This window comes from Schistocerca americana, chromosome 1 (genome assembly GCF_021461395.2).
Source record: "Schistocerca americana isolate TAMUIC-IGC-003095 chromosome 1, iqSchAmer2.1, whole genome shotgun sequence".
Classification (NCBI taxonomy): domain Eukaryota; kingdom Metazoa; phylum Arthropoda; class Insecta; order Orthoptera; family Acrididae; genus Schistocerca; species Schistocerca americana.
The window spans coordinates 654,648,015-654,664,850 of record NC_060119.1 but is presented as its reverse complement, the minus strand read 5'-3'; the positions used below and the strand labels follow the sequence as shown (position 1 = coordinate 654,664,850).

Sequence of the window (16,836 nt, the reverse complement as noted above, 5' to 3'; positions counted from 1 at the left end):
GGAAATGCTGACAGCACTTCGATGCCCTCTGCTGCGCTGCCTGAGCAACATCAGCTGAGGTGCAGATCGCCCTATGCTGTTGTGCTGCAGATCTACAGAGTCCTTGTTCAATCCCGTCTTGATTATGGGAGTCTAGTTTACGGTTCGGCGGTGCCCTCAGCGTTGCGTTTACTCGACACAGTGCACCACTGTGGCGTTTGCCTAGTGACAGGAGCTTTTAGAATTAGTCCGGTGACCGGTCTCCTGGTGAAGGCCGGAGTCCTTCTATTGAAGGTTAGGCGTGCACAGCTGCTCGCCAGTTATGTTGCACACGTTTGTAGTTCTGCGCATCCAAATTACTGTCTCCTTTCCCCAGTCAAGGCTGTTCATCTCCCGCATCAGTGGCCCAGGTCAGGGCAAACGATTGTGGTTCCCGTCCGGTCCCTTCTGTCTGAACTGGAGTCCTTCCCGTTACCACCTCTCCTTCAGGACCATTCACATACACCTCCATGGTGTAGACCTAGGTCGCAGATTCTTCTGGACCTTTCGCATGGCCCTAAGTACCCCGTTAACCCTGCGGCTCTCCACTATCACTTCCTCTCGATTCTCGATATGTACCAGGGCCATAAAGTGGTTCACACTGACGGCTCGATGGCTCATGGTCACGTAGGCTTTGCGTATGTTCATTGATGACATATTGAACAGCACTCCTTGCCAGATGACTGCAGTGTTTTGACTGCAGAGCTGGCGGCCATATCTAGTGTTCTTGAGCACGTCCGCTCATGCTGTGGCGAGTCATTTCTCCTGTGTACTGACTCCTTGAGCAGCCTACGAGCTATCAACCAGTGCTACCCTCGCCATCCTTGAGTATTGTCTATTCAAGAGCCCATCGATGTCCTGGAACGGTCCTGTTGTTCAGTGGTGCATCGGAATCCCAGGCAACGAACTTGCTGACAGGCTGGCCAAACAGGCTACATTGAAACCGCTTCGGGAGATGGGCATCTCAGAGACTTACCTGCGTTCGGTCTTACGCCGCAAGGTTTTTCAGCTTTGGGAGACGGAATGGCATAACAGTATGCACAAAAAACTGCGTGTCATTAAGGAGAATATGAATGTGTGGAAGTCTTCCATGCGCTCCTTTCACAGGGAATAAGTTGTCCTCTGCCGGCTCCTCATTGGCCAAACGTGTCTTATGCATGGTTATCTCCTCAGTCACGAGGACCCACCTCGGTGTCGCTGTGACTCAAAAATGTTGGTCGTCCACTCCTTGATGGACTCTACCCACTTTTAGCTGCTCTGCAGCAGACTTTCAACTTTCCCAGCACCCTACCTTTGGTGTTGGGCAGCAATGCCTCAACAGCAGCTTTAATTTTACGTTTTATTCGTGAGGATGGGTTTTATCATTCACTCTAAGTTTTAGCGTATGTCCTTTCTCCCTCTGTGTCCTTCACCCTAATGCTTTTAGGGTGGAGGTTTTAATGTGTTGCAGAGTGGCTGGCTTCTCGCTTTTATTCTCATGGTCAGCTACCCATGGTGATTTGCTCTCTTGTTTTGATTTCTTCTGCATGTTTCTTGCTTCTCTCTGTGGTTTTCTTGACCGATTTTGTCCATTTTAGTGTTTGTTGCCCTTCTGTCATTCTTGTGGTTTACTCCTTTCTTCCAGCTGTGTTTTGTATGTCTCGATTATTTTACTCCGACCATTGTGGAATAATTTTAATCGGAACGAGGGACCGATGACCTAGCAGTTTGATCCCTCCCTCCCTCCCTCCCTCTTTTAAACCAACCAACCATCCATGTATTGAGCATGGGAAGAATGATTGTTTAAATGCCTCTGTGTGTGCTGTAATTAAGCTGAGCTTGTCCTTGATAACGCAACTGCAGAGATGTGTGGGTGTTGTTGTATATTTCTAGAGTCATCATTTAAAGCTGTTTCCTAAAACTTCATCAGTAGATTTTGTTGAGATAGTTTACATCTATCTTCAATAGCCTGACACTCCAGTTCCTTCAGTATCTGTCACACTCACCCATAGATCAAAGAAACCTCTGACCATTTGTGCTGCCCTTGTCCGTATATGTTCTGTCCCCCCTTTTAGTCCTATTTGTTACAGGTCCCACACACTACAGCAATAATGTAGGATGGGTGACTGGAGTGATTTGTAAGCAATCTCCATTGTAGTCTGTGCTTCCCCACTATTCTATCAATAAACCGAACTCTACCACCTGCTTTACCCACAACTGAACCTATGTGCTCATTTCATTTCATATCCCTGCCTAGTGTTACACACAGGTACTTGTATAAGTTAACCAATTCCAACTGCAATTCATTGATATTATAGTCATATGATACTATGCTTTTCTGTTTTGTGAAGTGTACAGTTTTACTTTTGTGATCACTTAAAGCAAGTTGTGTTTTTCATATCACTTTGAAATCTTATCAAGATCTGACTGAACATTTATACAGCTTCTTTCAGACAGTAGTAAATATAGATAACTGCATCATTTACAAATAGTCTGAGATTACCACTAATGTTGTCCGCAAGGTCGTTAATGTACGACATGAACAGCAAGGGTCCCATCACATTTTCCTGGGCCACACCCAAAGTTACTTATATATCTGTTGGTGATTCCCTGTCCAAGAAAATTTCCTGCATTGTCCCTAGCAAAAAGTCCTCAATCGAGTCACAAATTTTACTTGATACCCCGTATGATTATACTTTTGATAATAAGCGTAGGTGTGGTACTGAGTTAAATGATTTTCAAAAATTAAGAAATGCTACATCTACTTGAGGCTTTAGGGCAATACACAGTAACTTTATTCTTAATTGGGAGTTTTAAGAGATGAGACAGACTACGGTGACACTTGTTATCTGAGTTGTATTCTTTTCCTTTGAGCTACTTGCCAGGTTTTTTCTGTAGCACAGAAAAATGAGTTGTGTGAAATTTGGGCTCTATAGAAAAGGGAAAGTGACACCCATTAACCCCTATAATTTGAATAAAATTAAAAATGTAATTTTCTCTACAAAAATATTGTACAGATTTTGCTGAGTAACCAACAGCTACTTTTAAGTTATTAATTTTCTGTGTTAACTTTGATAATAATGTGTATAGCACTATTTTATAAAGTGTTTGTGAGGTAAATTTTATGAGAAAAGCACAATTTCTTTAAAAAACCCTTATTCTTTGGTAATGTCTCTTTTTTGTAGGCCTGGAAACTAATGGCTGTATTTTATTTAGATGAAAACTAAAGCACGTACTTCTTCAATCCTCAATTTTTGTAAACACTTTGTAATCAATTCTCAGCCAGTTTAATTACTGTTTTCTGTTTAATAACTAGGTATAGTGTGGTGGAAAAATCTCAATTTTCGAGCCACTGTGAGAGATCTGGCTTAAAGAACTAGTCATTCAGTTCAAATCCATTAAACTGTTTTCATGCTTTTTTAGAGACAGTTAGTTAACTTTCTTTATTGATAATTTCTGGGATTTGATACAGTCTTGCTTTAACCCTTTTAGTACCTTTGATTGATGATTTTTCCTCACAATTGCATTGATTTTCATTTTCAGTTACAAAAATGCATTATGAGGAAGATAAATGCTAAGGCAACAGATGCAGATGACAGATAACAATTATTTTTTAAATTAAGCCCTACAACAAAAACCATAGTTGACAAGCTGAAATTATGAAACAACATGAAATCCAAACACAACACTGTAGAAAGGGCACAGAACCAAACTTCATATACACTCATGACAAGGAAAACACGGATATCACAAATTCCATTTGTATTTTGTGAGAACTCACATTGAGCTCAGAACATAACAGATAAATAACTTCAACCTTGCACCATGCATGGTACCCTCTGTAGTGTTATGAGATGGTGTTGATCCAAAAGAGATAAATTAATTTCCAAAAAGAAGTATTGTTGAAATATGCTATCAAAAAAGTAATTTTCTGACTTGCAAAGTTGTTTCTTAAAGATAGTTGATTGTCAAAATGTTTTTGTAGAGCAGAACATGTCTACCCGGGACAACCGGGAAATCCGGGAAAAACCTGGGAATTTTTTCATTCGACAGAAAGCTGAGAATAACCCGGAAATTTTTCGGAATTCCGGGAATTTTTCATTGTTTTAGCTTTCAGTTAAATTTTTGTAGTTTTGACTGGTAAGAATTGATTCTCTAGCAAAGAATGTTACTGTATCCTGCTACTGGAGAATGATACGGCAGCAATAAAATATAAACGAGACAAAAAAAACTTTAGTGGCAAAGAAAATGTGCCACTTACAACTGTAAAACACTGTGCATGCACAAGCATCTGCAAACAGCCTTAGGGCGAAGACTATGTAATACTTCATAACAATAAACTGCTTTCTATGAGCGTGATGTCACAACCGTTTACATTAGGTTCATTTGACCAGTTGCCAGCGGGCTCATGCGCATGCGCAGTTGACTTGCGTATGAGCAGTACCTTCTTCTGCTTCCCGCTACTTGAAGTGTGGCTGTTAGCTGTATAAGCAGTAGCAGCAAGCAGCCAGATGCTAATGAGTAAAATTTTTCTCGCGCGCCATAGGTGCCAGATTCGCGCACCTGTGGTGTTGTCTGAGTTGTAGTGGGGAAGGGGTTAGTATCCGTCCGACTCCTGTTTGCGTTAAGTGACTCCGCTGTTTCCTCTTTGTTTACAGCTCCCACATCAAATGAAAACAAAACGGATTACTGCGGCCGGGAGCTATCAAGTGAATTATTATACATTCACATAATTACAGAGGGCAAAATTATATTATTAGGTTCAGTTTTCCGATTTTAATTCCTAAATATTAGCAGTCAAGCATTAAGCGCCTTGCAGAACAATGAAATTATTTTTGTCAGTTTGCTAAAGAAATTTGGCTTTATTAATCTTTCCACTGAGGCAATCAATTTATTTGAAACAAAGTGTTTTGTTCCAACTGTTCGCTGAATTTCAAGTGCACGTTTTCATCTTCTGCCATGTATGGCATTATGCCATAATAAAGAATCAAATATGAGATAGTACACTACTGGTACTCCAAAAAATTTACATCCCCAAGACTACACTGATAAGCTTAATATCAGACGGGACCTACTTCAGTGTGAATCTGGAAAAAACCAATGTGTACTTCAAGCTGAATTATGCATCTCAGTATGGTTTACGAAATCCCGATGTTCTTGGAGTATCCTCTGATGTCCTGTTTCTTTTATGACGTAATGTAAGCTTTCTTTGTGCTTTATACGTACGGCCATGAGGGCTTTCTAAACCACTGTAGCTGTGCACGTACAATAATGCCTGTTTTCTGGCGCTCTCTGGCATCTACTAAATCAAACTGTTCGAAAAGCGTTACTTTCCAAGTAAATTTCTTTTTACGCAAGATAAATATGTTACGTGTGAGTAAGTGGGATGAATTTCTTAAATTACATTTAAAACTGAACACTTTGAGGACCTGCCACTTACAAGAATTTCGAGCCCAGAAGACCAGACATTTGTGTCATTATTTTAAATTTACTGGCACATTTGTGTGATGTATCTTAAAGTACAACACACGGAAAAAAGATCAATATTACATGTGAAAGCTTAGCTTCTCTTGTTGCTTATTAATCTTAGAGACCAGTAGTGTATGTGAAAGCTAAGCTTTTTTGTAGCTATACTATATATATTTATGTAAACCATTAACTTTTCCTCTTTGTGTGTTCGCACTACATAACAGTGATCTGGCTATTGGCCGACTATAACACGTGTCCAATGCTCTGAATATCTGCTGTCATCGGCTGGCGAGATAACGTGGCAAGAGATATGACTGGCTTGCAAAAGGACATCGCAATCCCAATCGCTCCGGAAACTAACGTGCTGTGTTTGGTGGCATTCGAATTTATACTTCCGTAATACGAAAATATGCAGCGTATATGTTGCTGCACATCAAAGATCTTTCCAAAACTTCTCTCCTTTTTTTTTAATCAAAAGTCTTTCCAAAACTTCTCTCCCCTATTTTTTTCCCCTTCTTCTGGGGGTTCTAAGCCAGTGTATAAAATGTAAACCATTCAAAGGATTGATACGTTTTACAGTTCGAAAGGAAAAATCTATGGAAAACCTACTGTCACCTAGCACGGAAAAAGTGTATTTTCTCCCTGGAAAAAGTATATTTTTTAATTGGGATATCTGGGAATAATCCAGGAATTGTTTTTCCTTGTCCACGTATACACCCTAACCACTTCTAGGTCATAAGCAGTGGAAATAGTAACCACTGATAGTTTGCGTGAACCACTGAGCAGAGAAAGGTACAAAAACCATATACAAAATTAATAGTTTAGCTTTCAGACAATGTCCTTTTGATGCCGAGCTAATAAGTACAGGTGCATTGTCCTGTGCTGTGACCTGACTGATACTGTATGAGTCCCAGAAATCAGAGAAAAGCTAAGGCACATGTTCCAAATTTTAAGTTCTGTGACTGTCTACCACTTAATGCGTCAATTACACTCCTGGAAATTGAAATAAGAACACCGTGAATTCATTGTCCCAGGAAGGGGAAACTTTATTGACACATTCCTGGGGTCAGATACATCACATGATCACACTGACAGAACCACAGGCACATAGACACAGGCAACAGAGCATGCACAATGTCGGCACTAGTACAGTGTATATCCACCTTTCGCAGCAATGCAGGCTGCTATTCTCCCATGGAGACGATCGTAGAGATGCTGGATGTAGTCCTGTGGAACGGCTTGCCATGCCATTTCCACCTGGCGCCTCAGTTGGACCAGCGTTCGTGCTGGACGTGCAGACCGCGTGAGACGATGCTTCATCCAGTCCCAAACATGCTCAATGGGGGACAGATCCGGAGATCTTGCTGGCCAGGGTAGTTGACTTACACCTTCTAGAGCACGTTGGGTGGCACGGGATACATGCGGACGTGCATTGTCCTGTTGGAACAGCAAGTTCCCTTGCCGGTCTAGGAATGGTAGAACGATGGGTTCGATGATGGTTTGGATGTACCGTGCACTATTCAGTGTCCCCTCGACGATCACCAGTGGTGTACGGCCAGTGTAGGAGATCGCTCCCCACACCATGATGCCGGGTGTTGGCCCTATGTGCCTCGGTCGTATGCAGTCCTGATTGTGGCGCTCACCTGCACGGCGCCAAACACGCATACGACCATCATTGGCACCAAGGCAGAAGCGACTCTTATCGCTGAAGACGACACGTCTCCATTCGTCCCTCCATTCACGCCTGTCGCGACACCACTGGAGGCGGGCTGCACGGTGTTGGGGCGTGAGCGGAAGACGGCCTAACGGTGTGCGGGACCGTAGCCCAGCTTCATGGAGACGGTTGCGAATGGTCCTCGCCGATACCCCAGGAGCAACAGTGTCCCTAATTTGCTGGGAAGTGGCGGTGTGGTCCCCTACGGCACTGCGTAGGATCCTACGGTCTTGGCGTGCATCCGTGCGTCGCTGCGGTCCGGTCCCAGGTCGACGGGCACGTGCACCTTCCGCCGACCACTGGCGACAACATCGATGTACTGTGGAGACCTCACGCCCCACGTGTTTAGCAATTCGGCGGTACGTCCACCCGGCCTCCCGCATGCCCACTATACGCCCTCGCTCAAAGTCCGTCAACTGCACATACGGTTCACGTCCACGCTGTCGCGGCATGCTACCAGTATTAAAGACTGCGATGGAGCTCCGTAAGCCACGGCAAACTGGCTGACACTGACGGCGGCGGTGCACAAATGCTGCGCAACTAGCGCCATTCGACGGCCAACACCGCGGTTCCTGGTGTGTCCGCTGTGCCGTGCGTGTGAGCATTGCTTGTACAGCCCTCTCGCAGTGTCCGGAGCAAGTATGGTGGGTCTGACACACCGGTGTCAATGTGTTCTTTTTTCCATTTCCAGGAGTGTATATGATGAGTGGTTATCTTAAATGGGTGTTCCAACCAGAATGTTATGAAGGCTGATTTCTATGTTGTAATTTTTTTTTTTTTTTTTCACTGATAAGAAGGACCTACTTTTTATTTTTCATGTGAATCTTTCAATAACCAAGCAATTTAACATCATGTTATTGGAGAATGGCAGAGTAGGCACTAATGTTTCTAGTAGTATGGAAGCGTTAACTTGTTATAGGGACCCCGAATTATAATCTGTTAAGAAGATGCTTAGATTTGATGTCTGCTGCTTTTCCATACCTGACATGTATTTGTAGTTTTCTAGGAGCATTCTTAACATTTTGCTATTTTATCATACCAGTGAATAAGAAAAATCACGTGGAAATGGCTTCCAAACTATCTTTACAGTCTTGTTTGAAGTTCAGAGTGGTATTTTATTCCGTTGTTGAAGTACTTAAGTAGTTGTCCATAGGCATAGGACAGAAAATTTAAAATTTTGGTAACTAAAAACAAAATTGAAAAAAAGTTGAAGCACAATCTCTGGCTCCTTGGCTTGCAAATACCCACATAATGTTAGGAATAATGCTCACAGTAATGTCAGCCTACATTTTTACAGTAAGTTGAAGTGTGAAGTGTTGTTAGAGCTCAGTAAATGTAGAATATACAGTAGTTGCTTGATATGCAATAGCTTAATTAATATAATTAAAGCACGTGAATTGGTGAATAACATTTCCTTTGTTTTTCAGGACTCCGGATTCATCACTGAAGTTCACCACATCACAGAAGAAGGGGAAGATGCAGGGGTGGTTTATTGTGAAATGCAAGGCCGTGAAAACATGGGCGAATCAAGATCTCATTTGGCAATGGTACGAGGTGTCTACCCTGGTGTCTGTGGCTATAAATCAGAAACTGGAGGCATTATGAAGAACTTGAGGGAAAGCACTGATAACACAAAGGTAAATAGAAGCAATGTTAATTTTGTGCACATATGCAATATGTGACGAAACTTTGTTTTGTGTAACAAAACTAAATATGGAGTGAAATGCAGTGTAATGTATTTCACAGAAAACGTGATTTAGCGCTCAGGTACTGTCTATATTTCTATTCAATTATTTAAAAAAATTATGTAATTTGATTTAATAAATACATATGATGAATGGCAAACAGTCACATATTGCTAATCATTGTATGCAGCAAAAACATCCTCCTAACAGCAGAGAGACTTAACTGGCTTTTGAACAACTGCTCTTATTTGTGAATAATGGCCTATGTGCACATTTCACACATACAACACTCACATGCGCTACACATCAATCAACTACAGCAGAGTGGCTGCCATTCCTAATTTTTTATACACTACCATAATTTTTCTCACATAGTTAAGGCATTATCGACATTCTATAAATTATTATGTTCAGTTTTAATATTTTACAGGAAGGTTAGAGTAATTTCCCCCTTGGATAGTTGATCATCTCAGAATTCTTTTTTCAAAATTGGTCTGTGCTTGGTAGAAAGTTGTAATCAATCTGATCTGGAAGGGGCTTAACTGTTGAGGAGTGGTGTAAGAAGCAAATATGATCTGCCAGAACTCCGTTTTGGTACACAAATGGGAGGAGGGTGTGGTCTGCTGGTTGCTGAGGAACATGCAAAACCAATTTAGCAAGAAAACTTCTCTAATAATCTAGAAATCTTGAAGGGGGAGCACTATCAACATTGTATGCCCATCCTTTCGACGGGAGGTCTTTGGGAATGACAGCCATTTACTATTGTGAGAAAATGAAACACCTACAGCCATATTTATGATTTTATTTATTTTGTAGGTATGAGTTTCGGTGCTTCAGTGCGCCATCTTCAGGCTGTAATTGATGCTGAAGGGTTTACACAATCCCTTTATGTACCGCATCAGTGGCCAGCATAACTGGTTACACAGACTATCTGAAAACTTTGGCGTCAGCACTCCAACTGTCAACCAGCAGATATTGGTATTAATGCAGACAAGCTGGTGTGAGTCTTGCAGCAGAGTAATGTGGCAACTGTCGTGGACAGCACGCATCAGGCATTTTATTGCAGAACCACTGAGCCAGATGTTTACCTGTTGGCAGCTATAGGCTGGGCCTGTCAGTTTTTATGCTGGTATCAGCTACCTTGTATGTGGCCTTCGCTTTGTGCCATGTTCTGTTTCTCTGTGCTTAATTGTTCAGTAGCTTGTGTTGGTCAAGTTTTTGTTTTGCCCGTCTCACCGTAGAGACACTTGCATAGAGTGTTTTGTTCCCTCTCCAAGAGTTCAGATCCCTGGTTTGTTGTTGAATCTGTTGGCTGGAAGAGTTGTATTTGAGCCGACAGCGATGGTTTTGTGGCTTTATGTATTATACGAGGGTGGTGAAGTGGACACTCTTATGTATGTAATCCTTTCCCTATTTTCATAGTGTTAAATTGTAGTCATCATGGGCACATATTTTATGTGATACTAGCAAGAACAATTGTGCCTCCAGAAGCAACAGCAGCTGAAGCACAACCAGTATCAAGTGCAGCTGCAGGAGATGCTCAAACAGAATGGATCTGCTTGCACACTGTGCTGATAGTGGACTAGATGTTTGCAGAGAAGCTTGCTGTTTGCTGGTTTTTATGAGTCATCAATGGAAAAGTGGGGAAGTTCCTTGTGCTGGTTCTTGCTGCATTGCCAAGTAATGTGTATCATAAATCCTGCTGATGAGGCTACCTTGTTATTGTCCAACAATGTGGGGTAGTACAAAATTGTGCAAAACTCGAAGTCTTCCTCTGAGCCCAGGAAACTTAACTTTCAGGTGTTCTGTCAGCTGCTGATGCATTATGTTTTACATGTAACCCATATGGTGGTGGTACAGTTGTAATTTAACCAGCACCACAAGTGCTCCAGGCAGATGTATGCAGCCTCAGTCAGCAACATGTGAAAGATCATTTTTTGCAAATGACTTTTAGTGTCTTCATTGTCCTACTTCATATGCAGACTTGCTAATTATGGATATGATCGTCCATTTAGCACCTGACGTCGAGGTCCAAGCTAGGGCATTGGCCTTGTCTGACCCTGCTTTAGCCAAAGTTGTCCAGATTACTGAATCACAAGAACTTATGGCAGTGGCAAGGGATGTACTTTATGAAAGTTGGCAGGTGGCGATGTTAGATATGTGTACTAAATAACTAAAAGTGGCCTGAAGGGTTGGCCAAGCAGTCTTACTTTCTGCTGAGCCGATGTGCGCTTCTGTTGTTGGTGGATTGTGCGCCACCTGCCTTCATCTGCAGTGAGGTCGGCAGATATTGGTAAGTTGAAGAGCCGTGGTTCCAATTTCTTAGCCAATCGGTGTCAGTCTCCTTCTGTCTCTGTTTCTGCATAGTGGACAAGTTAGCAGTCCTGCCACAACTGCCATGTTGTGGATGTTAGACAGGATTGCCCATACATAGGTACCATGTGTGTGTATACCGAAAAGTAGACAATTTGCCATCAGTTTGTGACAGTCGAGCCACAGGATGGTCATCCAAAGCCCCAGTGTTTTCCCTGGTTTCGGAGGCTGTGTGTTACGCTATTTTATTCTGCTAAGGTTGATTGAGGATGGGTGATAGGTAGATATGGGAGAAACAGTCAGCCTAATAAACTTAGACACACTCATGCTCTTGGGTTGGCAATGGCCACTACACCATGCTGTCTCTTACACTAAACAGTGTATGCCTTTGAAGGGGCAATTCTTGTTCTCTGCAAATTATAAGACTGTGGAATGACAACTTACATTATTAGCGGTTAATTTATCACTGGTGAAAAATATTTTTGTGTTAGACACTTTCTCTGGTTTTTGGCTTCCAGGTTGTTGACAGAGTACATTTAGTGTCTTAACTGGAACCATTTAAAGATTTGGAGTCTTTATTGGGATCTTATGACCAGATGTTTGAGAATACTGTGGAACAGACAGAAGATTTCGAACCACACATCTTTCTTAAGCCATCAGCAAATGCGTAATTATGTTGCCCCTGCCCCATTCCCATCGCCATGTGTGACAGTCAAGATCGAGTTTCGAGTAACAGTGTTGGCAGGATCTGTGCGTCATTTTCCTACTTTGTCAACTCAGTTGGTAAATCTTTTGGTGGAGATTCAGAAGCTGAATGGTGCCGTGCACCTTTGTACTGATGTTAAACAGATGGTCAGTGGGCAGTATGTTACAAACTTGTATCCAATTCTGCAGCCGGAGGAACTGTTGGTGAAGTTGTCAGGGAGCCATTATTTTTCATACTTATGTGACACATACCTGCAGTTGTCTTTAGACGCCACTCCTCGGGATTTCTTGGTGCTCAACACTCCATTTGGGTTTTACCAGTTTAATTACATGGAATTTCGTGTGCAGCAGGAACTTATGAATGATATTTGTGGCAGTTTATTCAACTATCTTGATGACGTATGGGTCACAGGCTCCAAGCAAGTACAGCATTACAAAATCAGCAAGCAGTTTTCCGGCTTCTGGATAATGGTCTTTGTTGCAAATCGGAAAAATGTTTTTCACCCAAGGGTACATTTTTTGTGTCATGTGCTCAGCGAAGGTGGCCTCGTACCTACTATAATGGATCTGGGAGATGTTATTTGTTACCGGATTTGTCGATACCAAATTGTAAATGTTTTCTTATATTTTTGTCAGAATATTTTTTTTATTGTAATTTGCATTATTTTATGCTAATTTACTTATATTTTTGAGAGTGAAAGCATATTGATTACTATTAGTAAATGTGATGAAGAATATCAAAGAGACTGGTTACAAGTGGAAGCTTGTGTGTTGTGTGAAATGTCTTTGACGCTGGAGTCGTCTTTGATTGTAGTCAGTCGGCAGTGAACTCTTGGTGTGTGTTGACGGTAAAACAATGTGCAGGTCGCTGTTATAAATACTTGTTAGTGAACAGAAAAAATGAATTATGTTACTATTTTTTTTATATAAACTTTAAGAAGAAACCACATTCGAAGAAATGGTATTTGAAGCACCAAAAATGAGGCAAACGCATTGAACCAGGTCATTTCTGCAACCGACGAAACTGCATTGGGGAATCATACTTCCGCTAGACAACTGAAGCCAAGACAAATATCACCTTGTAAACATTTCACGGAAAAGATACTGTCACAAAATATGCCAAATTTAAGTAAATAAAAATAATAGTGAGCATATTTCACTACGAACAGGCAAGTCAGAGCCATCGTCAACCTACTGGCACCCAAGCACCTGGAGGAGTTCCAATCCTTTGTGGGTAAGATTTCTTATTATACTAAGTTCGACCCCCAGGCCACACACATCTGCCATCCACTCCCTGTTTTGCTTCTTTACATTGGATAAGCTGTTAATCCAGCCTCCAAAATGTCCCAGTATGGCATAGGTGCAGTTCTATCGCATCATGACCCATATGGCACTGAGCATCCCATTGCTAAAGCATTGAATACACTTACAGTGGTCAGTGTAATTATTCATGGGTGGAAAAGGAGGCAATGGCTATCAGTTTTAGTATTAAAAAGTTTCACGATTTCTTGTATGGAGCGAAGTTCCCACTCATCACTAGCTGCATGCTGCTGGTCTCCGTATTCGTCGTTCCAAGCTTCAGGATAGGACTGCCTACTGCTTGCAGAGATGAGCACTCTTTCTCAGTAATTATAGCTATGACATTAGTTGTTAACCATCTAGCTTGCTGATACAGTTGCATTATCACAGTTGCAAGCAGTACCAGATCCGTAGTGTGATCAACAGGAAGCTCTCATTTTTGTATTGGGCAGTACCTCATAGCAGACAATGCTCACTTCCTACCTGGCCCCCTCAGCTTGTGCCAGGGTGGGTCCTCTGCTTGCCATGGAGGAACAAAGCTGGAGTGTGATTTCCCTCCAACATAACGTGCTCGCATACTTCCAGCTGCTGCAGTCAGTGCATTGGGTTATGTCTTGTACAAAGACTCTGGCATGGCGTTGTGTCTACTGGCTGGCAATTGATTGTGATATCGAACATTTTGTGCAGGCTGGTGCAGCTTGTGAACAAAATTATGGGTGCTGCTGCTTCCGCTTTCCCCTTGGCCATCATGCACCACACTTGGATCACATGCACGTCAACTTTGCCAGCCCCTTTTGAAAGCACATGGTTTTTAGTAGTGAATGTGTTATCCATTTTCCCGTAAGTTGCTATCGAGAGCTACTATTTGTGGGTCGTCTGTAGTTTTTGCTAGCAAAAGCTTCCCGTGGACCCTTGTGTTCTACCACAGTTGGTAATTTGTGTCGTGGGAGTTTGGAGATTTTTGCATGTGCAGTGGTATCCAGCATGTAACTGGTAACCAGCATGTAACTACTGTCCCATTTCACCTGGCCACTAACTCTGAAGTGGAGTACTTCATGTGAAGGTCAGGAACCAAAAGTAGTAGTCTGTTTCTGGCTCGTCATGAGACAGTGCACCATCTAGTTTCTTGCTGCAAATCTGTTGGAAACATGACGCTGCCATTCGCCTCACGTGCTAGGCAATGGGATTAGTCAGTGATTTGTTGGTAGGAGGCTACCAGTTGCGGCAGTGTCCACATTTGCTGTTGTCCTACTTGCACCCGTGGAATAGGCCCCAGTGACTCTAGCTACAGAGTGAATGCAATTGCAACCATTGCCTTCCTTTCACTATATGCACACGGGTGAGTCCTTGTCCCTACTGATGCAGGCCTGTGCAATCTTTCGCCACTCCGGAGACACTAAGAGCTTTGTCTACTTCTGGGCTAGATCAGTTGCTGGGGAATCTCAAGGCCTCTCAGGCTTTTACGGAGCAGATCTTGGCACAAAGCTGGCCATTTTTGGTCTTTCAAAGCCTTTCTAGTGGGGGCAGATTTAGTCTCCCTGCCAGCAGACATCGATGGATACACAGGTGAGGTGTGTGTCGCAGCAGAGTAGTGCGGCAGGAGTGTGCATCAAGCATTTTGTGGACAGAACCTCTGACCCAAGTATTTACCTGTTGGCAGTAATAGACCAGGCCTATCAGTTGTCTTCGACCTAGCTCACACCTCGTGTTGTGGTCTACTTCCACATGTTTAATTGTTCACTCGCTTGCGCCCAGCTCTATGTGGTGTCCGGACTGTGTGCTCCCCCTTAGACTGACCTGCATATAGAGTTTTGTTCCCTCTTCATGGATTTAGCTCACTGGCTTGTGGTAGAGTTAATTGGTTAGTATACAAAATGAAACAAGCAAAGAGCTTAGAGGAAATGTGAGCAGCACAGTGTATCACTTCCTTGCAGGATATCATCTCATGTTGAGATGAGAAACTGCTGATAGTGAAAGCCTGTCTGTGTGTGGTGTAACTTTATCTAGTTACTTCTGTTGGGATGAAGTCACCTCGTTTCTGTTCATACAGGATACTGTCTGCTGACAGTGTTTTCATATGAGATGAATGTGGTGCACATTTAAAAATTACTTCTCTCCCTAAGCCCTTTAAATGCAGCTTTTAATATGTGAGGTTAAAATCATCGGGAGAGCTGGACTTGCTATATAAACTACAGATAATATTATGTACATGGTAGGCAGCAATGTGCAAGAAAATATTAAAGAGAAAGTTACAGTTAGATAACATGTTATTTTTGGCGTACAGTTGGAGAAACCTATGCCATAATTTTAAACGTGTGCTATGTGAAGAAAAGAGTCCTGTTGTATCATTGTTCAAGAGGAAGGATAAAAGTGACTCGGACAAATACAGAAGAATATGTTTACCTAACTCAAGATATAAAATCTTTGTGAAAATAATTAGAACATTGATAAGAAAAATTTCTTTGGTCTTCTTAGAGACCATATTGAGAAGTGTCTCTGCTGTGTTCAATGTGTAACAGATAATTGAGAAGCGCCAAGAATATACAGTATAACCCCACTTTTATGTTCCTGGAATTAACATTTTCCCGCCATTTACGACATTTTTTATCGTTCCTGTCAAATTTCCTATGTCCACAATGTTCATTTGCTTCAGATTTTAGGTCAACATATTTATAATTTTCTTGCGATTTACACATTACGAAAAAGTGTTCATGGAGAAGAAAATGACACTGGCATGATGTTGGCCATACAGTAATGTTTATAAATAGTAAGTAGTTTCGTTACACCAGAGTGCTATACTCAGAGGATTTGAACTAGTAAACGTGTAATAGTTACAACAATTCGTACCGCATTTCCAGCCGCTGCCAAGCTCTACTTGGCATCGTGGCTGATGGAAGTAACTAGGTGCGTTCGAATAAAGATGTTATGACCAATCACAACAACAGTTTCCATACCATCTCTGCTGCACAAACACATTTTCATGATTGTTGTGATCATTGTCACCTTTGTCGAATCGTATTTAGCGAGTTTCGGAGTTTGTCCACTTGTAGTGCTAGTTGACACTGTCATTCACTTTCGTGTTGCTCAAATGTTTTTACTTTTTAGTATAAACAAGTGCTGGTTACGCGAGTTTTTCATGTTGAGCAAAATGTGTTTCGAGAATTTATTCTCATTGTCAAGTGCAGTATTTATGTATGTGCTTTTATTTATTTATTTATTTATTTTGCGATGTCACACAAACAATGTGAGTGATAGTTTGCAAGTGTGTGGTTTTCTGCATAACTGAGGGGGCACAGTACCTGATAACCTCAAAAAGATGACTACAGGAGAGACGCAGAACACCACGTGCAAACGCAGCACAAAATACTTATCTACATACACTACTGGCCACTAAAATTGCTACACCAAGAAGAAATGCAGATGATAAAAGGGTATTTATTGGACAAATATATTATACTAGAACTGACATGTGATTACATTTTCCTGCAATTTGGGTGCATAGATCCTGAGAAATCAGTACCCAGAACAACCACCTCTGGTCGTAATAACGGCCTTGATACGCCTGGGCATTGAATCAAACAGAGCTTGAATGGTGTGTACAGGTACAGCTGCCCATGCAACTTCAACACGATTCCACAGTTCATCAAGAGTAGT

At 42.0% G+C, this 16,836-nt stretch overlaps 1 protein-coding gene across 2 annotated transcripts in view; it reads left to right on the top strand.

The window, feature by feature from the left end:
* LOC124608216 (uncharacterized protein C05D11.1-like) overlaps positions 1 to 16,836 on the top strand; it is a 135,369-nt gene that overhangs the window by 29,896 nt on the left and 88,637 nt on the right. For both annotated transcript variants that reach the window (XM_047139968.1, XM_047139969.1), the window contains one exon: positions 8,608 to 8,817. In XM_047139968.1, coding sequence (XP_046995924.1) covers positions 8,608 to 8,817 — 210 coding nt within the window. The remainder of the gene's footprint in view (positions 1 to 8,607; positions 8,818 to 16,836) is intronic.